We start from the raw sequence: 23576 nt of genomic DNA on the forward strand, positions 1-23576 counted from the left end.
GAGTAGTCGACACCGTGTCCTCCAAACAAACGTGACATGGTTCTTGGGCTGCACTGGACTCTGAGGGTGCCATCCTCGTGCCAGGAGCCCCAGGCAGGGGAGGCTGGCAGCTGGGCAGCACTCAGAGCGACCACAGAGCCCGCCAGCTGCTGCTGTGCCTGGCTGCCAAGACCATTCCAGAAGACTTGTGTCGGAGTCTACGGACCACCAGGAAAGGTGTGTCTCCCACGGCAGGTCAGGACAGGTGTCAGGCAGGGAGGCAGGACGTGCCCGTGTGCCGGCTCTCACCAGCCTCCCTTTGCACCGCCCAGACCTACCACACCTGAATTTCTAGATCTGGGCCAGGACTCGCATTTTTAACCAGTGCCCCAGGTGTTCTGATGGTCACAGAGATCTGAAGCCATCCAGGGGTGGTGACTTCTCAGAAACCCTTCCACGCTCTAACAAACCACTCAGGCACCTGGGGGAGATGCTGGCTCCGGGCAGCAGAAATTCACTGGACTCACCCATGTTCTTAACCAGGGCCCGGGACCCACCTGTGCTGACAAACATGACGTCATGGACCGTCCCATCCAGGGCCCGGGTCCTGTCCACCACGATCTGTGTGTAGTTCACGTCACTCTTGATCAGCCGGGGCCTGTTGTCTATCGGGGTCACGGAGTCATCCATCAGAGGGTGGTCTTTGACAAACTGCAGAGTCTTGTCTGGTAGGTTGAGGGAGCTGGAGAAGTTGGCGGCACGCGCCTCCCGGTTGATGCACTGCAGGAGCAGACCACCCGTTACCGCGGGGTGCACGGGCACACGGCACGCGCTCCGTACAAGAGGGGAGGCTTCCCCGAGGTGAAGAACTTAGGACTACACGGTGCATTTCTTGAAAAAATGGAAACACTGAGGTGACCTTTCCCCAGGAATCTGAAGGCACAGTTACAAAGCAGGGAGGAAATGCAACTGTCTGTTTGTCCACAAGACACAACTGTGTCTCATGATACATAGTCAATGAAGTAATTTTCATCCATTCATAAATGAAAAAAGCATATCACACTTTTGAAATTGCAAAATACACACTTATCATTCTATAGCTCTCCCAGAAGAGAAGCCTCGAAAAATGGCTAAAAATAGTCCAGTTCTAAATATAAATAGCATAAAGGTCAAGAGCACAAAGGATCCTTTTTTCTGTCCTAGTTCTTGATGTGCGTAAACCAAAATTCACGACCACAGGTGAACACCTTTTGCTTAAAGATACGCGTGAAAGGAAATGACCTGTGTTAGCAGAGGCGTACCCCAGAGAGGGGGACCATCCTGGGGGAGTGAGCTCCAAGCACCAGGCCACTCTCCCAGGTCACAGCCCCACCCACGGGCCATGCACACGGCCCAGCTCACCAGTCACATAGTAAATGGATGCAGCCGCATCGGCCTAGACACCCACACTCATTTCTACATAAAATTCACTACTTTTAGGAGAAAATAAAGTGTGACTCATATTAACGAATGGAGAGTATCGCTCGTCCCTTTGCCAAGAAATCGTGTGTTTCTCTGCAAGAAACAGAAAACGAAAAAGCTCTAATTCTATTACGCAATGTTAGTCCCACAGAACAGCTGGTGCCAGCCAGAAGAGCTTTCCTGTTCGGGCAGTTTGTAGCAACAGCTGTTACACAACACACCGAGGAGAAGAAGCCAGGAAAAGGAGAGCGTGCCCACGGCCCTTCCCAGCGCCGGGTGGACGCCCGCTCCCCGCGGGGAGAGCCCGGTCCACTTACCGCCCCGGGCCGCGGTGTGGGCACGGCCCCGTTGTAGCGCACCCACTTGGTGTGGGACTGCTCCACCGTGGCGCTCTGCATGTACTTCCCACGGGAGAAGACCGCCTCGGCTGTGGACAGGTTGTAGGCGCACACGGCCGAGAGCCCCACGTTGTTCCTGGGGAGGAGGGGGCGGCGTGACTGCTGTGAAGCGGGGAGCGCAGCGAAAACACCCCCGACCCACCCCCACCCCCACCCCGGGCACTCACAGCTGTGGGGTGAAGACCCCATAGAACATGGGCTCCTTCAGGCTGGGAGACCTGAGGACAAAGACGTCTCGCAGCACGTTGAAGACGAGGTTGCTGTCCGGCCGGGAGCAGATCAGCCTGGCCTTCAGGAAGGAGGTCCACTTCTTCTGTAAGGTCCTCAGGCCGCCCTGGTCCCCCTGTAACCCCAAAGACACGCGTGGTAGGAGGAGGGCAGACTCCCCCCGTGAGCAGGTGATAAGTGATGTACTTGGGCCCAGAGCAGCTCTGCCTGAATGAAAGGAAGCCAAGGCTGAAAAGGAAAGCAGGCTGCAGACCGCTAGTGACGCCGGCAACTCCTTTCACGCCAGCTCGGGTCATCGATTGAAGCACAAAACCAAACCAACAAAACCCTCTCGACGAGCGGTCTCCCAACTGCAGCTAGAACAACTGTTCGACTCTGCCCACACTCTGTGTCATGCAGCAGACCCCCGCCATCCTTGCACATGTTCACTGCTTTGGCCCTTTGGCTCACGTGCATCTCCAGACTCACGACCCGTCCGTGAGTGACTGGCAGAGCCAGGGGCTGGTGGACGCACAGGCTCCCCAATCTGTCTCAGGCCAATGTGTGTAAGCGTGGTCTCCCCCGAAAGGCGCTCCTTGTGGGAGATCAAATCTTCACTCCCTTCCAGCCCCCAAGTTATCTGCTGAGGTGCTCTGGTCCTGCCAGGTTCTCCAAAACACTTTTTAGCGAACTGACCACCAAGCAGCAATCGTGAAACACCCCTGACATGACTTGGTCTGGAGAGAAATACTGAAACTCTTACAACTGGATGCAGAAGAACATGAAATCGACGTATCCTTACTTATTCTGGACACAATGAAAACGCACCCCTCCCCATCTCTACGTTGGAATGGAAAAACCCCAATTCCAACAGAATTTGGTTAACACAGTACAGAAAAACTAACTCCTTATAAGCTGGGGGAGGTTTGAGGGAGGTGTGTTAAGAGCAGAGCCCTGAGGACAGGCATCGTCACACGCGGGGCGGGTGCTCCTGCGGTCTCCAGGGAGGCCCGCAGGGAGGACAAAGGCCCGAGCCCTCGGCCCGTCCACACTGACATCTGTGGCGTGGAAGAATAAAGTGGTCAGGAAATGGACATCTCGGAGGAAGTGTGGCGCCTGGGCGACATGCCCTCGCCGAGGGCTGGGACCAAGGAGAAAAGGGGGGGAGGGGCTCACCTTGCAGACCCTCGCTACCCGTGGGATCATCAGCTTGAAGATGAACTCGTACTCCACAGACACCTCCGTGAAGAAGAAGTAGACCTTGTCGTCCTCGCCGTCCCCGCCCTCCGGGCTCTCTCCTATCACGTCAGCAAACACGAAGCTGGGCTCTGCAGGGAACAGATGCTCTGGTTATGCCTGTGCACACCGAGGGCCCGGGCACCCCTTATTGAGGATGTGGGAGGGTGCCCATGCCACACCCCAAACAAACGCCAGGGCCCAGGAATGATGACGGTGCCCATCTTGCCCTCCTTGGCCTAAGGAGATGCCTGAGATGGGGGTTCTGAAGCACAGCCTCCTGGTCCAGCCCAACAACTGAGGGCTGGGCCTGCCAGTTGGGAGGCCCCCAACTGGGGGCCCCAGGGAGCTAGATCCCACCATAGCCCGGAGACCCACTGGAAGATATGCATTTGCCAGCTTAAATAGCACGTGCCTAAAAGAGACAAACTGCTGACCACCAGATCCAGGTGCCCCAAGGCTCTGGCTGGCTGGCCGATGCCCACGAGAAAAGTCCCCTGTGAGCATCTGTGAGCCATCTGGACCATGAATCCAACATGGACACATGCTGTCCAGAGATAATGGTATAATATCACATGCTGATGTAACGAGCCTGAGCTCGCCGTGCTGAGCCTCCCAGATCCGTTTTCAAGAAGGGGTAAAGGCAGGCTTGAAACAGCGCTCTCTTAGCAGAGAAGAAAGCAAAAAAGCCCGTGGATGCTGGCTGTGGAGCCCCCAGCAGTTCCAGAAGCATCCCTACTGCACCGGGGCTGACATGAGCCCCGGGACACAGGAGGGTGAGCCGCAGATGCCCTCCTGTGAGGCTGGGAGCCGGCAAAAGGAGAACTCGAGTGAGGGCTCTGCCGGCGAGGAAGCCACCCCGAGCAGAAACACACCTTCCATGACGCCACCTGCTTCTTACCGTTAAGCCAAGGAATCGCATACTCCGTTCTCAGAGGACTGTGGGAAGAATTTCGGGAGATGATGGGTTCGCTTCCCAAAAAGTTATACGACGTCCCAGAATAAAGCTCTCCATCTTCAGGCGGAAAGAGGAAAAGGGAATCAACACTAGTGCCGGGGACAGACGCTCAGCACCACATTCTCCTCCCAAGCTAACACAAGTCCTCCCAGGAAACGGAGAGACTATCGCCCTGCTTCTGGGAGCATGTTTCTGCTTCCTGAGTCTTCTGTTTTGTTTCTTTGACATGGGTAATTTTAGGCTCCATGTTAAACTGTTAGGGGCAATGAGTAACACACGCAAGTAACTCCTGCATCCAGTAAAATAACAAACACAACAGTGGGTGCACACAAGGCTCCTGGCCTGCTCGCCTTGGGTGTACAAGGCCGTTCCAAGGCAGGTCGTGGCTCAGTCACAAACGTCCCTCAAACGGGAGCATTAACTCAATGTGACCGAGTGATCCAGATAATCTGCACAAATGACAGATATAAAATAACCTCTTCCTACAAATCTAACTTGAGGACTGTGGAGGTGGCTGGTTATCCTACTGAACAATGAATTCAAAAGCTTGTATCAGCGGGTCTGTGGAGAGGCTCCCGTACCTTCTGTGAGGATACTGAATATGGGAACGAAGCAGAGGGAGACCACTGTGGAGGAGGAGGAACGGGACCTCCTGGGGGTCCAGCAGAGCTAAGCCAGGGACAGACTCTGAGAGCAGGACTCACCAACCATGACGGACGTGTAGCTTTGTGCTGGGTCGAAGGGACACCTTCCTTTGCCATCTTCATTTTTGCCCAGAAATTTAAAGGATGTTAAGTTCTATAATTGAATGAAGAGAAAGAGCACCATAAAATGTCTGAACTTCTGTAGTCATAATATATCTTTGTGGGACCATTTAATTTACAGACTCACTCTCCTGGGGGAACAGAGGAGAGAGCACATGCACAGTCTACCACCTGGTCCCAGGTCTGGACGCTGGTGCCTTGGCACCCTCTGACACCCTCGAGAGCGCCTCCAGATCTTGGAGCCTCAGCTGACTCTCCTATAGGACGGAGACGGCAATGCCGATGGCTCTCGGGTCGTAGAACAGCCAGGGCGAACCAAACACAGGATGTGCTCCGGAAGGAACTGGAAGGCCACGTGCAGAACTTTAACATCAACAAAGACGCCTTCAAAGCAGTGGGGGACCAGGCTATCCAATAAACAGATAATAGGAAAAAAGGAGCAGAATCTCCACCTCATTCCACCCATCGAAACACACTCCAGGTGGATCGATGATTTAAATATTAAAAACGGAACCGTGCTGCACTAACAGAAAGTATGGGTGACAATTTCAGTCTTGGGATAATCTCTCCTCACCTGACAAGACAGCCCAAAGCCAAGTAAGGGAAAAAATGGACAGATCCAGTACACAAAGCACTGGGAAGCGTTTGTCCACAGAAGAATGAGACAGAGATCGACAGTGACAAAGTGGGGGAAATGCCTGCAAAATGACAGATGAGGCATTTCCATCCCTGAATATACAAGCTTGTACAAATGAGTAATAAAGCATTTCCAGGAGGAAAACGGTCAAAGCACAGCAAGTTAGAGAAGAAGAAACCCATCCGGCAGCACAGACAAGAAAGGATGCCTGAGCTGCTGGCAACCCAGGAAGCACAAGGCAATGAAAGTGCGGTACCATTTTCCACCTGAAAGCCTGGCGAAGCTTAAGAAGATGGACACCCAGACTGCGACGGGTGGATGAGTAGCCCTGCTGTCTGTCAGAGCGAGGGAAACACGTCACAGACAGAGCAGAGAGGGCTCAGGGGCGTGGGAAAAGATGCAGTTACATTTCTAACAGGCTGGTGGAAACAATATACAGACTGTTCACCTCTTAGGTTAAGGAGGTGTGAACTGGGGTGACAGTTCACCCCACTTGATGTGATTCACTGATTGCATTTCAAGAGGATGTTTGGGGAAATCTGAACAGGGACTGGAGGTTAGATGACATTCGAAAATTATTGTGTATCTCCTTAGATATAATGACAAACCCGGCATTATTGTAGGAAAATGTCATTATTCTGAGGCATGTGACAGCATTTAGGGGTCATAGGTGTGCTCATACCTGTGCACACATACGATGCTCCCAACCATGCAATCTGTGTGGTTAGAACACATGTGTGTGATCACCTTTTCTGTCGGCTTGAAATTTTTTTTAAATATTGGGAAAAAATATAGGTCTAGATTTAAATGAAACATATGATTCCCTTACCTCAACAACTGACATATCTATGGAATTTAAGTTTCAATTCCATACCTTAAGCTTCTAACTAGAGTTTAGCCAGGAAATCCCTTCACGTGCAAAATGTTTCTAATATGACTAATGTGACCTAAGGAAAAATAAACTAAGTCTGTCTATGAGGACTGAAGATCTCAACACGTAGACGCACCCCCTACCCGGATCCCAACCTCTGCCGCCAGAGTCTGTGGACACAGACAGCCCGGCAGACCCACCCTATGTATGGACCCCACCCCAGGGGTCTGTGTGCAGATACAAGGTTTTTGAAGCAGGTCCTTACTTCGCCCATACTTTGTCCTCTCATGTATCTCCGACTCAAGCTTGGAAAACATTTTTTTAATTCCAATGAATTTAGGGTTGAAGCAAACTAAGCTTGCCACTTTAGCATACTTCACTCTTGAATAATAGGGACAAACACCAGAAAATGTGCTTCGTTATCGATCCTCAAGTGCATTTAAAACACTCCTCCCTCTTTGTGGTTGTTATAAATGGCTCATCAGATTATCTGAAAAAAAAAGAGTATCTCCCAGAGAGATGCTGCTATCTAATCCGCTCTCTCCATCCGGCTACCCGTCAGCAAGGGAATCAGGAGTGGTGGGAGGGCGGTGTAAGAGTGGGGGGCCCTCTCCAAAGGACCCTACTGACAACTGACAAGGCTCAAGGAGAGTCAAGGACATGACGCAGGTGACGGAGACATGGGTCCTGCTTCTAAAACCGCTCAGCAAACTGGCATTGTGTTGTCACTCCTCAGAGGGAAGAATTCCAGAACTGCCTATCAGTGGGCAACTTGTACCCCAACAGCCAACACTGAAGGTGGTGCCCCAAGACCAGAGCAGCAGACGCCGTCCTAGTGAGCCCGGGCTGCCATGACGACCACAGACAGGGGTCAGGGGAGCTGCAACCACACATGTTCCTGCCTCATGGTTCTGGGGGCTGGAAGCCCGAGATCAGGGTGTCAGCACGGCTGGTTCCCGGTGAGGAACCTCTTCTTGGCTTGCGGACAGTCACTTTCTTGCCGTGACCTCACATGACAGAGGGAGAGAGCTCGAGAGCTCTGGTGTCTCATCCTCTTCTTATAAGGCCATCATCCTATCAGGACCCCGCCTTCATGACCTCGTTTAACCTTAATTACCTCCTCATGGGCTGCATCTCCAAATACCATCACATTTGGAGAATTAGGGCTTCAACATATGGATTTTGGGGAGACACAAACATTTAGTCCGTAACATATATGAACCAAGAACAAGGGATCCAAGAGCAGAAGTCCTGAGTTTTCCACTTGACCAGGGCCCATGTCATAGCCAGGGCTCCCTCACAAAATACAAAACGTGACAAGGAGAAACAGGCAAGATGCTGGATCAGGGCACATTGATGCTTCCTCTCTGTCAACACTGGCCTTCCCAGAAGGTCCCCCCCACTGCCAGCTCTGCACTATGGGCCAGCGGTCCTGTAAGTCCTGTACCCGGTCATGCCCTCAATCATGGTGGTTTATAGACAGGAAGGCTTAGAGGAGGCCGGGGAGTGGGCGGAGGCCTTCTGAGAGCCATGGGCCACCCCCATCCCCACACAGCTGGCAGGAGAAAATCCTCCCAGACTGCAGAGTGGAGACCACTGGCCGCTGCCTCGAGCCCCACGCTGCTTTAACGGCTGACCAGGGGACCTGCGCGGCCTTACCAGGTGGTCACAGGCTGGCTGGAACGCGTTGGTCCCGCACACGTAAAGGGCACTGGCGCTGAGGGGCTGCAGCACTCGGATGTAGTTAAGGCATTCTGTCTACAAGGAAGAGAAACGCACGGGTCAGCCACCGCGCAGGTTCCACCGGACGCCCTCCGCGATCCCAACTGTCCAGCCTGCTGGCTTCAGAGCATGAACCAGCCAAGCACACGCCCGACAGCAGCTCCTCACGGCCCACTGATGACCAACCCGACGGTGAATTCACTGCCACCCTTCCACCTCGGGCCTCAGGTGCCATCCGTCTGCACAGGCCAGCCCCGCCCTGCCTGGCACGGTGGGAGCAGGAGACCCGGCTCCACCCCTGCACAAACCTACATCTGCAGCTGGCCGTAGTGCTTCTGTCTCTGCAGAGCCCACAGGCCGCTGTCAAGTGCCAAACAGATTTCACCTCAGTCACTGATTTATACTCAGCAAAGATGTATCAGCCAAAAAGCAATGAAAGCTGACCTCAAACCTTACTGGACACCCGGCACAGGGAAACACGCATTTACTTCTCACTGAACACACAAACCATTCATTGTGTTGGCAGGCCCGAGGGGGTATGTGCTGTGCAGAGTTCCCTCCACCCTCCCTACCTCTGGGGGACCCCACCCTCGACGCCCCAGTGTGTGCAACTGGAAGCAGTGCTTCTCAGGAGAGGGGTGTGTCCGGCCTGCCTAGCTCAGGGGAGAGGCAGGACTAATGAGGGGCGCCGAGGCCCGCTCCACATCAGAAAGGCCCCGCAGGAAAACCAGATGCCACTGAAGAACCCACCCACTATTTTAGGCTGAAATGTACTTGGATTATATGTGCTAGCATCTGAAATTATCTCCACTCGGGAAAGGTTTTTTTTTTTTTTGCCGTAATTGTTTTGAAGCTGGTTGGAAGTAATTCATCGTCCCTGAAAGAACTGGGAGGGACCCTTGTCCGCTGTATGGCCTCCACATGGGGCCGGCCAAAGTGCCTGTTCTAATTTAGCTCTAAGACAACTCCCTGCGACACCTGTTATTACACTGCGATGCCTGCATTTTCCCTCATTTCGGATTTAGTGACTTTGGTGAAAGTGTTTCGTACTTTGCTAAAAAAGTTTAGCCAGAACATTTTTTCTGTTTTTGTTTTTTAATTTTAATTGCTTTGAAATTAGCCAACGACTACAGAAATTGACTATAACTCAGCTGTCTTAACCAACTACCAAGGAAGATGGGGCGCTGATACTCCAAGACTCCGACATCGGCCCAGCACCAGTTAGGGGCAGGGCGGCCCAAGTGGGTGGCAGCCATAACCCAGAGCTCTGGAGGGAGATGGGACACTCAGCCCAGCGCTTCCCGGATGGCCACCACACTGAGACGCCCAGTATCTCCTAGAGAAGGAGCAGAATCTCAAGGCACAGATGCCGCCAACAATCCAGAAACCCCTCCAGGCCACTGGGGCTCAGGGAGGGCAGGAACCCTGCACTGTACACCTTCAGGCCAGCAGGCACCAGACATCCTTTTCTGTAGTCAAAGTTTCAGGCCATTTGAATAAATTCAATTCAGATAAACTTTAAAGTACTTTTCTAAAGCCTAGTGTGTCTGGCACTTGCACTGAGAGCCCCAGGCTCACCACTTGGGAACAGGGAGGTAACCTGCAGGATGAGTCGCGATGACGTGAACAAACCTGGCAGCGTCCTGAGGGCGGGGCAACCTGCCTGGGCTGCACCACAGAGTTCTGGGCGTTCGGGAGAGTCAAACAAGTAAGACAGGCCTGGGTGGGCTCTGAAGCTTGCAAAAGAAATTACCTGTTTTGATTTCCCCTTTTCCGCGCATTTTGCTTTTTTATCTTCCGAGACCTTCCAATATGCCTGTGAGGAAAAACCAGAGTCCATTTCAGTGCATGTTCCCCCTTTAAAAGGAGATACTGGTATAAAAAACATACAGTTTACAAAGCACATGGTGGTGTTTAGAGCACAGGTATTTCCCGGGACATTAACATCTCAGATTGCAAAGCGAGGCTCAGAGAGCAGACGCTGGGACCCGTGAGCAACAGCGCTTCGTGAAAGTTCTGTGATCCGCATGCTGCAGCCAGGGGGCCTGGAAGGCGGCTCCCAGATGACTGCGATTTGCTGAAGAAACCTGCAAAAACTAAATGACTGAAAGTGGGGAGGATTCAATTATTTATCAAAAGAATAAACTGCAGGCATTTTCTTTTCTTTTTTTTCCTTTTGGTCGCACTGCATGGCATACGGGATCTTAGTTCCCCGACTAGGGATCGAACCCGCGCCCCCTGCGGTGGAAGCGCAGAATCCTAACCACTGCACGGCCAGGGAAGTCCCTAAACTGCAGGCATTTTCAAACATCAAGTGGGTTTTCTCATCCCTTCAAAACTGATTCTCGAGTCTAGTAAAACGTCTTGACGTTTACTTTATCAGTGGAACAGCAGGGTTATGATGCTTTAAATTTTATGTGACGGCAGCAGGTGAAAGTGATGAAGCCACGGGGCTCCCTCAGGTCAGGTGTCTTCCCGCTGAGATGTGAACTCCTGCTCCCTCCACACCAGGTGGACGAGTCAGGCTGGCAGATGCCTCAGCGCCCCACCCTCCAGAGGAAGGGCAGCAACAGCGCGGCATCACAGAAGGCTCCCACGCTCCTGCCTCACTGTCCCCAAGATGCCCCATCTGCCCGTGTGATATTCCAGCATTGATGCCAGAATATAATATATCTCCTCCCGGAGAATCAAAGCTGGCCGTCGGGCACTCAGAGATCAGGAAGCACATGGTGCTTCTCCACGGCAGTGAAGTGAATCCCTTAGCAATGTGATTTCAGAGAAATGGAAGTCCTAATCAGGACACATGAAAGCAGAACAAAGTCCCATTTCAAATAGCAACTTCCTTTAGAAATTAAAATGTAGACAATTTCATCATTATCTACAGGCAATGCATAAGGACACGGGAACATGAACTCTGACAGGCCCTTGATCCACGGGCATTTTCACTGAAGTTTGGCTGTAGTCCTTTCACTTTTTTTTCCTCTTTTACGTCTACGGAGCCTAGAGCCTCTCGGTTACCCACAGTGATGGCATTAACAGAGCAACGGGGGCTCTGACTGAGCACCTGCAGGTCGGCACAAGCACGCGGTGGAACCACGATGTTCCCAAGACGAGATTCTGAAAGGCAGTGTTAGCCCGAGTTGCTGGAAAGGAGAGTAAGGCCCAGAGGAAGGGGATTCAACGAACACAGGGAGTAGGGGCTGAGCAGGGCAGGGCCTTAGCACCCCTCTGCTCTAAGTGCCTAGTGTTTCAAACACTTTATTTTCACAGGGTGATGACCAGAATCTCGTTTATGTGAAACAGAAATTAAGTACTATGCCTGACTCTGGAGATTAACACAAAATGAAACAAAAAAATAAGAGATCTGGGGCAGAAAAGGCACAAGGTGAGCATGGGCCGGCTTGATTCCAGAGAACCAGAAAATTACACCAACCACTAGGGTGGTGTCTAAGGATTCAGGAGCAGAGGAGAGGCTGCCAGAGGCCAGGAGGGGACAGTCCGAGCATTGGCTACAATGGCTTGAGGCACTTCAAACACGTTTAAATCCAGGAGTCATGGTCATACTAAAAAACCAAAAACAGTCCAAAAACCCACTGTCTCCCTTTGGGGAGAACTTACTCATTATTTGGAAAACTAGTAAATAAAGGCAAAGACTTCAAGCACTGATCCTGCCATGTCCAAAGGAACTGGCCTCGGGAGATGTGAATAGCTGGCAACGGGCATTTCCCCATCACAGACGATATTCCAGCTCACAGATGGAGAAGGAAAGGTAGAGGCGGGACGTCCCATTCTGCAATCCTTGACGTGCTCCAGACTGCGACGGTCAAGGGCCAGGAGGAGGACGCCCGCCTGGGTGGAGGGTCCGGCCTCTCACAGGAGCCAGACTGAGGCTGGGGGCCGGACAGGACTGCGAGTGGCTCTCCCAGCACGTAGACCCAGGGCGGCTCCCAGGAATGGAGACTCGACGACGGATAGAGTGCCTGGCCACACAGACGGCCTGAGTTCAACCTGATCAAACTGAATAGTCAAACATCATCTATGAGGGAGTCCGTGAAATTTGAACGCTATTTGATGAAATTAATTTGGGGGATGCAATAACGATATTTTGGTTATTTTGAAAAAAGGAGTCCCTTCCTTTAGGAGATGCTCAGGGAAACATGTGCAGATGAAGAACGTGTGTTTGGGATTCGCAAAGCCTCGCAGAGGGAGCAGAGGAGGAGGACATGGATGGGATGGGGGTGAACCCCCGGCCTGCAGGAGCCTCGACGGGTACAGGGTTCATCGTATCACTCCCTCTGCTCCCGTGCGTGCCTGAGATTTTCCGTAATAAAATGTTCAAAAATCCAAGATAAAAAGAGGGTGATCCCTGGGTGAACTGCCAGCCTGGGGAGGACGGAGGCTGTCAGGGGAACACCCTGAGATGGGGCGTCTTGGACACAGGGCGGGAAAGGAGCTTCAGGATGACAGGCCCTCAGCCCTGCTGGGCAGGAAGGCTGCTCGCTAGACGCACAGGACGCCCGTGGGGCTGGCCACTGGGGTGAGCAGAGTCCACAGCCGAAAGCGGGCCCGACACCCCAGGGGCAGGCCGGTGTGTGGATCTGAGGAGAAAGCCCTGGAAAGGGTCTGTGGCCCAGACAGCAGGGGAGCGGGGAGCCCACACCATACCTCATTTTGCTTCTTGGAGATATTGTGTGCGTTCAAGGCAAACACGGCTTCCCGGGCGCCCACGTACAAGGTGTCCTTGTCCTCACTCAGCAGCAAGGCCGAGTAGTTGAAGATGCCCGGCTCGTGAAACTGCACCAGCTGCACCTCTGGGGAGGGCGGGGTGGGGGGAGACCGTATTAGGTATTTCTGAGCTTGGACACAGCCTGAGCATCTGGTCCCCTTTTAGTGCGCGGCTGTCTCACTAGGGCCATGCATGGGTCTGCTGCCACAGTGGACAGGCCCCAGCCGAGGCCAGAACTCAGGCACCTTTGGGCGGAGGCCGCCACCAAGTGTGAGGCCCCAGAGCCACTGTTCTCTCCCGGTGCTGTGGCCTGACTTCCCTTCCTGCTCCCTCCAGCCCAGCTGAGTTCCAAACCCGGCAGCGTGACCTCCTAGGAACATGACCTCCAGGCAGCGTGACCTCTTCGCAGTGTAACCTTGTGACCTCCCAGGAGACTGCAGGCCAGACACCTTAAACTGCTGACCACTGTGGTTCCCTCTCCCTCCCATCAAACTCTTGTCTATGTGCATTTAATCGTCCACAGATGAGGTTTATAAAGAATATAACTATTTAGCATTTTCTTATTCAGAAAAAAATCATTTACCTCAAAGTCTTTAAAAAAATCTATTTCAGCGATTACACCCCTTAACCCAAGCATTTTCCAAGGATAACCACCACAAACTTAAAAAGCAGAGAAACAAATGACTTTTTCACTTATTTGGTAATTGCATCAATAGCTATTTAGGAATATGAGGAATTTAAGGGTGAGCTATTTAGGAGTAATATAAATGTACTGACACTATTTCTTAAGGAGCTATTTCTTCTTTTTGACCATCCCAGCATCAATTTTAAACTTGGCTTTCCATCTATCACCAAGCTCTGATTTTATTGAAGCGTTAGGTGTTCACGCTTTCTGCTCTTCTAATTTTCCATTGTTGAAGAAAGATACACACAGGATAGAGACTCTCCCAGCACACACACTGCCTGGAATTCTGCACAAGACAGCTCAAGCCCGGCAAGCACACCTCGCTCAGGACCACTGAGCCTGAAAGACTGGAGCAGAGGTGTTCCTAAGACACAGCTCCCAAAAGAGGAAATAAACAAAAGAGAAACTAATAAATAGCAAATGAAAACAATTGGCCTGAAGCTCAGCTACACATAATTAAATATCCTCAAAATATTGATACTACTTGGTGTGGTTTGTGCCCAGGCAGTGTGCACCAAACGTCACCAGGCACAAGGAAGATAAACTTCCTTCCAGGGCCCCCCCTGATTTAGAAGCCAAATCAGCAGGCCAAGAACAAGCCCTGCGAGTGTTTCCAGTTATCAGACCATCTCCCCAGAAGCGGCGGTGCAGGCCGTCTGCCCACACGCAAGTGCCAGGAGGACAGACCCAGCAGAGCAAAGGGCACCCGTGCATCTCAACACCACGAGCAGGGAGCAGGGTGGCCATTCCCTTCAGATGCCACCAGCGCCTGACACGGTTCTGCCCTCACCTCTGTGCTCCCAGGTGATCCTAGGTATGGGTGCAAACGCCACCGCTGTCCCAAACACCACGGCGAGGGCGGTGAGCAGCCCCCCGACGGGGGCGCACATCCTCATCAGCTGGGGCCGCAGTGGGGACTTCGGCAGCAAATGCCCGCGGGCAGGCGAGCCCACGGTGGGTGTCAGGGCGGTCGCTGCTCAGAGCTGCAGGGCTAGGACCTGCAGCACAGCCTGGAGCTGGTGGGCGGCGCCAGCCCCGAGGCCCCGCATTGCTCAGCACGCTGGCTGAGGTCGAGCTGCTCTCACCACTGCAAATGTCAGAGGCCACCTGGTTCTTAAACAGCGTGCTTCTCCACGGCCTTCTGAAGAAATCCTGGAAGAAAGTGAAAAGGAAGGGTTACGAGTCAGGATGTGTCGTAATAACAACGCCTGCTTTCTGTTTGCTCAATATCCCCCCCACGGCTCTGCTCTCACCACATCCCCAGCCACGGACTCTGTCTGCTGAGGAGAAGAGAGTGGTGGGGACATAGAGGGCTTCCTGTGGGGACAGCCCCACACAGACACCGCATCCCAGACAGAGTTACAGGCGTCAGGGCCTCCTGGTCCTCAGGTAGGCCCGGAACGCAGGACAGACACAGGGACCCAGACCAGGGAGACAAGTGCCTGCCTGGCCGCCCAGCTTCCTCCCTGTGCGGGCGCTGCGTCCAGCTGGTAACGCACTGGGAAGGTAGGGAACGGAACCGGGGTTTCAGTTTCCCTCGGAGACTCTGGCTTCCCAATTCCTGTAATGCTCATCGAGGACGACAGCCAGAACTAAAGACTGGAGAGCTGTGCGGAGGCTGAAATGTGAGAGTACACACACAGACACACACACACACACGCATATGTGCAAGCACACACGTATGCACGCATGCATACAGACACACACACATGCACGCACGCACGTCCTGGTCGTGCAGGAGTAGCTGACCTCCTGCAGGGGACAGGGCCACCCCGATGGCCTCGGCTCCTCCAGCCTCACCGTAAAAGTCTGCATGTCACGGAAACTGGTCATGGGCTCTGATCTGTCACCGAGAAGAAGCACCTCATGGAAAGAACAGGCCTGTGCTGAACAGAGAACCTGCGGGGCTGGGGGTCCTCAGATCTCCTGGCACCCACGCTCTGACGCTGCCCCACGACTGCCTGGAGTCCCGGCCTCCCGCCTGCTCAACCCCGTGCACCATCTGCAAGGGTCCCCGCGGGGAGCTGCAGGCAGCCCTCCTCCACATCAGTGGACTGGGGCAATAAGGGTCTGCCCCTGACCCAAGGCCCCACCAGGATCCCAGTGACACTGCGAGATGGACTTGTCCCCGCCTTCTCAGGGAGACGTTAAACCGAAGCGTCGGCCTGAACAGAGGCAGGACACTTGCCAACCACATCTGGGGAATACAGTTAAGCTACAGCAGAACCACTGCACTTTGCAGATGTGCTGCCCTGCGGGGCCCACAGGGAATGAATCCACAGGCACGCAACCTGCTCCTCAACTGAGTACCCTCTCCTGCAACACGGTGAAGCGGCTGCCGCCCGACACCCCTCTCCCCTCCCCCGGAGGCCCTGGGAGTCAGCCATCCTCACCTCCTCCTCTTCCTTCCACCCCCACCAAGCCAACCCCCCTCCAGGTCTAGCAGGCCTACTGACACCCCCGGGCCCTCCCTCTCTAGGACCTTCCCCTGCCCCCACCACCACTGTCAGCATCCTGACCACCACCCCTCAGGACGCCCGAGGGACAGCCAGCTCCCTTGCTCCCTCCCCAGCCGTCCTCTCCCGGCTCCGTCTCCCTGGGAACCCCCCAATTTGCCACAGGGCAGCACCTGTCCAGCCACCTGCCCTGCTGCTCTCTGACACATCAGGCCAAACCAAACCTCCCAAGAGGGTCTGGGGAGAAGGTCCGGCTTCCTGTTTACCTGGTTAAGTCGCTGCCTCCAGGGAGCTCTCCCTGCTCCTTCCTATTCTGCCTGGGAAGTCACCTCTCACACCCTGGTGTCCTTCTCTGGCCCCCAAAGCCTAGCAGGGAGCACGGCTCACCCTCCACAGTGCTCTGGGGCCTTTTTATTTTTATTTTATTTACTTTTTATGTGTACGTATGGGCCACTACCACTCCTGCTCCACTTCACAAAGGAAGGACTCATGGGGGACTTTCACGGTGAGCACTTGCCACTGGGGAGCTGCTGGGCAAGGGCCGGACACCAGGGGCCAAGCCTCACCTGCCCGCCCACCTTCCCTGCTCAGGCACCCACGCTTCACCTCCTCCTCCCAGCCCGAAGGCTGCCTGGCGGGGCTCCCCATCCACCCAGCATCTGCCCTCCATCCCAACACGCCTGTTGGCCCGTGGACTCAGGGAGCACACTGAGTCCATCTTTTCCTCCAGGGACTGGCCCATCCTGGGTGGAGACTGGCACCTCTTTTCGACAAAGGGCTGGATGGGCATTATTTTCAGCTTTTTGATTCCTAGAGCCTCTGTCCCAGTTACTCGAGCCCAGCATGGTAGCTCAAAAGCAACCACAGATGACGTGTGAATGGATGAGCAGGGCCGTTTGCCAACATAACTATTTACAGGATGGGCACTGGGCTGCAGGCCAAGCCCTGCGCTGGGGGCCCAGGGGGACGGCCAGCCCAGACACCCAGTGGCAAAGGCACGATCCATGCTAAACACAACACCGGATGCACCAGGAGGCCGAGGAGGCCGGGAGGGGAAGAAGAGAGAGAGCTGCCTCATGGGGTAGCCGTGAGTGCTCACCCTCTGCAGAGCCAGCTCTTAGAGGCACCCACCGTGTGGGTCACCGTCACCCTTGGCCGGGGCCCTGGGTGGGGACTCTGCTCTCCTGCCCTTAGCAGGGAAGTGAAGTACAAGGTGGCTCCAGAAGCCCAGGCCAGGCGAGGTGTTCCCGATGTGACCCACTCAGCAAACAGCCCCAGAGTGTCCAGTGAACGCTAAATACACCGCAGAAATCCTACACAGCCGCAGGACGCCCAGGCCCTGGCGAGAGCTATTCACGTGGATGATGCTGCTGGCTCGGGGTGCACCAGACACCCGCCTAGCTCGCTCCCGGGTCCATTTCCGCCACTACCAGTCTAATCGAAGCCGTGCCCACCCCACCCATCCCCCACCCTGACCTCTCCACAGCCTCCCACCCCTTTACCCTGCTTCCGTTCTTGCCGCCTGGGGTAGAGATTGCTAGCTTCCTGTCCCAGCATCCACATCCCTTCATTCTCACTAACAGAATCTTGATTTTACCTAGGATGGCAGTGTGGCCAGCTAACCATGTCTCCCAGCTCCCCTGGTGGCAGTTCTGGCCAAAGAACTGTGGACAGAAGTTATTAGGTAGGAATTCCAGGAAAGCTCTCTAAAGGAGGCTGACTCAGCTAGTATTGGCATTTTTTTTTTTTTTTTTTGTCTTCAGCCTTGCCTCCTTTTGCTGCCTGGAACTCAAATTTGATGGCTGGAGCTCTGCCAGCCACCTTGTGAACATGAAGATAAGAGTCTCATTCTGAGAACAGCCAAGTGGAAATCCAGAAGAACTGGGGACCCTCACAACATACTGGAGACTTTACAACTGCTTTCTTCTGCCTACCTCTAGGCTTGATAATAAACTATTAATCTCTTTAAATTACTGTTTTTTCAGATCTTTGTTACCAGCAGTCAGATACAATTCCAAACAGATACAACCTCCCTGTAACACATTTACCAAACAGCAGGAGCAGCCAGAATAACGTTTTTAATGTAAATCAGAGCATATCATTTCCCTACGTGAAACGTTTCTCACTCAGATTAAACCCAAGCACACAACCTTCTATCCAGCCTCTCCTGTTTCATGTTCCCTCCACCTTTCTGTCCCAGCCATTTCTGGACATGTGGACCCTGGCCCATCTGCAAGGACATCTTCCCACTGCTTGGCAAAGCAATTCAGAACATTTCCAAATGTATCTGTACCAGAGATCACGTGCGTAAATCCCACGGCACAGTCTCATTACTTTACCAGCGAAGACTTTCTCTCTGTATAATTGATCAGTGACTGGCAGTGCCTCCCCAAAGCTTCTCTGCTCCAAGCTCCCAAACAGGTAAGGTTTCTAGGAATGCTCCAAATCAGGGCAGGGAGAAGCTCAGTGGCTGCCAGGGTCAGAGCTCAGAGGATTTCGACCACTCTGGAGTGAGATGTTGATGTGGAGGAGGGGACAAGATATATGGAAACTCTATGTACTTTCTGCTCAATGTCACTATGACTCTAAAACTGCTCTTAAATAGAAAGTTCATTTAAAAAAACCCACAACACACCAGCTCAGAGAGGTCTTTCCTGAGCACAAAAGGAGCATGTGTGAGGCCCTGTCCCAGTTTGCCCACAGCCTGGGGTGCCCTTCTGGCTGCGGGGCACAGATGTGAGGCCCACTGGGATGTTTCATTTCCCCTCAAACATCAGCATGGAGCCCAGTCTCTGTTGGAGGGAAACGGTTTGCAAGGATCCAACGGCAAGAACAAATTCCTACTTAGGTCGCTGATACAAGTCACTCCTCTGGGACATCCCATGACACACAATGTAACCAGGCTTAGAACCCAGATGTGGGAGATGGGAGAATCCCTCTTTGGAAACTGGTGCCCAGAACACAGAGATTTATCTCAACTCCCTCCTCATACCCAGTAAAATTCTGACACCCTAAAAGGACATAAACCCATACGGATAAAAATGGGGAGAGGGTGAAAGCCCATGCGGATGTTAACAAACCTGGGAAACTAGAAAGAAAACAGAAGAGCAAAAGCAGTGGTGTACTGGCAAAGCTTAACAACTGGCTCTCCAAGGGGGCAGGGTGCCCTGCTTTGTAGTGTATGCCGACCCCTGGGGTGTAAATGCTGCTTTCAAGCTTCCAACATGATGTCAGTGAACACAGAGATAGGACGACATGCACGCTAGCACACCAGGGCACCGTATTGCCACCACACAGATACAACAGGCACGTGGCCTCAAGAGCAGGTAATAGCACAGGAAGTAGTAAAATGCACAGGAAGCGGTGGGTTTTGAGTACGTTTACCTTCACTTGTATTTTTAATACAATTTATTTAAGTCCACATAATTTAGTGTTTGATAAATGGCTGTGTTCACTAGCACACCACTGCTAGTAATTAATTGCCGTTGGGGACAAACAGAGCTGAAACCGGAGCCTGTGAGAGGAGAAGTCACAAAGAAACCTGAGAAAATGAAAGCGACCTTAGAAATTAAAGTCTTGATTAAGGCAACAAAATGTTCAGCTGAAGCATTGGAAGATAAAATTGAGGAGGTTTCCTAATAGTTGAACAATGTGACAGAGATAAACACAGGGAGAGAAAAGAGAAGAAAGCTAGAAGATGGATTCAGGAGACCCATGTCTAACTGACAGGAGTTCCAGAAGAGAGTGAGAATACACGGAGTTATCAGAGAAATAACAACAAGAAAATGTCCAGAATAAAAAAACCCACAGGTTTATAGAATGGAAGAGCCCAGCAGTGCAATGAATGAAGAAAGACTGCAGTAGAGCCCTGGGAGACAAAGGGGGAGATTCTGAAAGTTTCCAGAGGGAAAACGGGCTCCAGACAATGACCTCTCAAGAGCCACGCCAACAGCTAGGAGGCAGCACAATGCCTTTAAAGTCTCAAAGAAGGAGGATTGCTCGTGCAGACTCTCAAATCAAACCCAATTATCAATCATCTGAGTGTAGCACAGAAACATGTCCCAAGCATGAAAGTTCTTAGAACTTTTACCTCCCTTACATCCTTTCTCAGAAAGCTACTGAAGGACTCACGCCACCAAAACAAGGGAGCTGTTTCCCTGGTCTTCCTGAGAAGGAAGAAGAGCTGGGGGACAAGAGACAGGGTGTGCTCCATGGAGAAGGGGTGCAGGGAGCAGGAGACAGAGGCCCAGAGGGTGCAGGGGAGATCATGCATAGTTTCCGTGGGTTTGTGCACTGAAATATGAGGGTTACAGGTCTCGCAGAGCCTGAGGATGAGTTAGTAACACATTCATAGATAAAAAATGAAGCACACACACTCAAAATGAAGCAGTTACTAACCCCAGAGAAAGCAAAAGTGAAACTTGAAAGGAAATGTGATCAAAGCATACTTATTATGGCCCAGCTTTGAGCAATGCTGACATGGCATCAATAACAAAAACTGTGGAGCAACGTCACTGGGAGGGTGGGGGAGGTGTGAGGGAAGGAGGATGTCAGAGAACCCCAGTCCTCACCTTCCATGGTAACACAGGATCTACAATAGCAAATGCAGGAAATATCTGTACAAGCACTTTGAAGGAATATTACCCAAAATGGCTAAAACAGTTGCAGCCCACTGTCTCAGAGACAAAGCGACAAGACCGGAGCACCTGTTTTCTCTCATAAGCTGTATAGTAATTATTTCAAGTTAAGATCATGCGCATTAATTGCTCTGATAAAAGCTAATTAAATTTTTAAAAGAAATCAATGCTTTGATTCTTTGTAGCCTGGAAGACAGCAGTTCAGTGGGTGGAGAAGCAGGGGACATGGGCCCCTGCAGGCAGGCGTCCCAAGGACCAGGTAGAGCAAGATGTGCTTATGCAGCCACATGGGGTTCATACATTTTTGCAGAAATAGGATTATTCACCAAGCGGCAGAAGTGCCCTGAGCAGCAGAACAGGAGTTAGTGTAAAATGAAGCTTCGACAGTGCCCAGCAAGGGGACCTGGCCTCCCGTCCCTTCACTCGCCACAGATCACCCCCCAACCCCAGTCTTTGCATTTGCCGCTCCCTTCTCCAGAACATTCTGCGACCCCCCCCCCCCACCCCGCTTCCCCACCCAGGAGTTCCTGGTAGCTGGCTCCTTCCCACATGCACCCTGGCCCCAAGGCCACCTCCATCCTCCTCCTGCTTTATTTTCTTCATAGCATGAGTAGGGGCTTGAAAATGCTCAACGATGTGGTCCCTTCTAGGGCCGGCAGAACCAGAGGAAATACAAACATCGCAGTTAGAAGACTAAGGCCAGAGCTGGAGAGAACCAAGGTGAGGCCCCAGTGACAGAAAGTTTCGCACACATCACAGCCAGAATGAACAGAAATTTAGAATGGATTCACAGCTCCAGGAAAGGCTGAGCTGCCCTAACAAATGGGCCCAGTGAGTTTCAGCAGAGGCGGGTGGAAGGGCCAGTCTCTCGCCTTCCGGGACCTGCAGGAATGGCCGCTGTTCACATGGGCTGCTCACACTGGTTTAGGTGAGAAGGGAAAACATTCTTCTTAATCGCCTTGAGCCTGTACCAACCCAGACACTGTGGTTAAGGAGCTGAGCGGGTGTTGAACTAGCCAGGCGGCCACTCACTCCCGGCCATTCCCAGGCCCGCCCTGCCCACGGCGGCCCGAGGACGGGCGCGAGCTCTTTCTGCAGAAGCTACCCAACATGGGCTTCATCCAGCTCTCAACTGTCTTCATCTCATCAGCAGGCGCCAGATTCCCGATGGCCTCAATCAGACCCTGCGTCTCGTCCCCAAATGGTCTTTAAAAAAATCCACATGAATAGCCAAAGGTCAGGAGGGTCCATGCCACACACAGGCGACTCCTCTCTGGGGAAGGGGTGTGGGGGATGCATGTTTTGCTTTATGACATTGGCAGGGTTTGATGTTTGTTCTTTTTCAATAAGCGTGCATTGTTCCGTATAATTTAAAAGTTCTAAGCAAAGCACACAGCACACTCACACAGACACACGGACACGGTGCACTCAACCGGGAACACTGGCTCGGCGATCGCTGTCGCGTTAAGAATCGAAGCCTTAAATGTTCAAATGGAAACAACTGGACAAAGCGCCCACCCTCTGGCTTTCGTGGGCACTTCTGCTGGGAGCCAAGTGTCAGGAGTGTGCATTTGGCCTCCCCCCTGTGAAAGTGTCACAGTGAGACAGGAGCCCATTAGAAAGACAGGGTCATACAATGTCACACCCATTACCTACACGTAATTGTGCTGGTTCAGGAGGAGTGCATGACCCCACTTTAAATGTCAGGAGAATGGAACCCAGAGGGGTCTCTGAACCCGGCACTCAGCGCCCTGTCAGTGCCTGTCACGCGGCGGCTTTCCACTCGAGCGACCCTGACTCAAGTCAGGGGGTTGGGGCAGAGAAAATAGGGTAAGGGCTATTTCATGAAACCGTACACACATCTGTGTACGTACGCTTGTGTGTGTGCATACATGTATTGTGTACCTGTGCATGTATACACATATGTGTGCACCTTTAAGTGTGTATCGGGGTATATGTGTGCACGTATGCATCTCTGTGTGACCTGTATATGTGTGCATTCATGTATGTATGTGTACACATGTCTGTGTCATTTGTATACATGTATCTATGTATATGCGTGTTCATTCATGCATGCACACACCTGTAGGTGTGTGCGTATGAGTAGGTGTGTGCATGTGCATCTGTGTCTGTTCATGTGTGCCTTGTGTGTGCGTGTACATGTGTGTATGTGCATGCCTATGCAGTGTGTGTGCTCTCTGTGGCGGCACAGAAATCCCGACCTAGCACTGCATTCTTAGATGTGACCGGTGACGAAAGGCTAGGGTCCTTTAAGGCAGGAACCATGGGCTGAGGGTACTGTCTGGGGTCTGTCACGCTTACCCACACCTTGGCTTCCCTTTCTGGGACCAGCTGTCTGTAGGGTCACAGAGGGGACACCACTCACTACCCCATGTAAGGCGTCAATGCTGGCATCAACAACAGGATGCTAAACCAATGTTCAAAGTGTCCCCACTGGCATCCCCTGGAAACCCATGAAAGGGGAGCTCAGGTGACAGCTGTGGACGACTACTGGGGGAGCCTGTTGACGCTTCTTGTCTATGGGGTTTGCCCAGACAGGGCAGGTGAAGCCCCACTTACCCTCTAGGCCCTGTGGCCAGGACAGCGGAAGACACACAGCTAAATATACCTTCCCCTCCCAGCCAGAAGCACAGAACACAAGAGCCACCCTAAGACCATGCCCTGCCGGTGCTGGTGCCGGGCCCAGTGTCCCCATCCCCAGGCTGTCGCCCACCCTAGGCTCCCCTACCCTACCCCAGGCTGCACCCTGCCCTCGGCTCCTCTCCCTACCCAATCCCCCAGCCCCAGGCTGTGCTTCCCCCCCTCCCCTCCCCACCCT

At 52.8% G+C, this 23576-nt stretch overlaps 1 protein-coding gene across 3 annotated transcripts in view; it reads right to left on the bottom strand.

Annotated features, from left to right (window-relative positions):
- The window catches only part of SEMA4D (semaphorin 4D), a 123677-nt gene that overhangs the window by 23119 nt on the left and 76982 nt on the right, over positions 1–23576 (bottom strand). For all 3 annotated transcript variants that reach the window (XM_059926999.1, XM_059926997.1, XM_059926998.1), the window contains exons 3-12: positions 14435–14796; positions 12899–13044; positions 9987–10049; positions 8171–8269; positions 4944–5037; positions 4183–4296; positions 3222–3373; positions 2006–2181; positions 1758–1914; positions 537–759 (exon numbers count right to left, since the gene is read on the bottom strand). In XM_059926999.1, coding sequence (XP_059782982.1) covers positions 537–759; positions 1758–1914; positions 2006–2181; positions 3222–3373; positions 4183–4296; positions 4944–5037; positions 8171–8269; positions 9987–10049; positions 12899–13044; positions 14435–14540 — 1330 coding nt within the window. In that variant the 5' untranslated portion in view covers positions 14541–14796. The remainder of the gene's footprint in view (positions 1–536; positions 760–1757; positions 1915–2005; positions 2182–3221; positions 3374–4182; positions 4297–4943; positions 5038–8170; positions 8270–9986; positions 10050–12898; positions 13045–14434; positions 14797–23576) is intronic.

This window comes from Balaenoptera ricei, chromosome 6, assembly GCF_028023285.1.
Source record: "Balaenoptera ricei isolate mBalRic1 chromosome 6, mBalRic1.hap2, whole genome shotgun sequence".
In the NCBI taxonomy this organism is placed as follows: domain Eukaryota; kingdom Metazoa; phylum Chordata; class Mammalia; order Artiodactyla; family Balaenopteridae; genus Balaenoptera; species Balaenoptera ricei.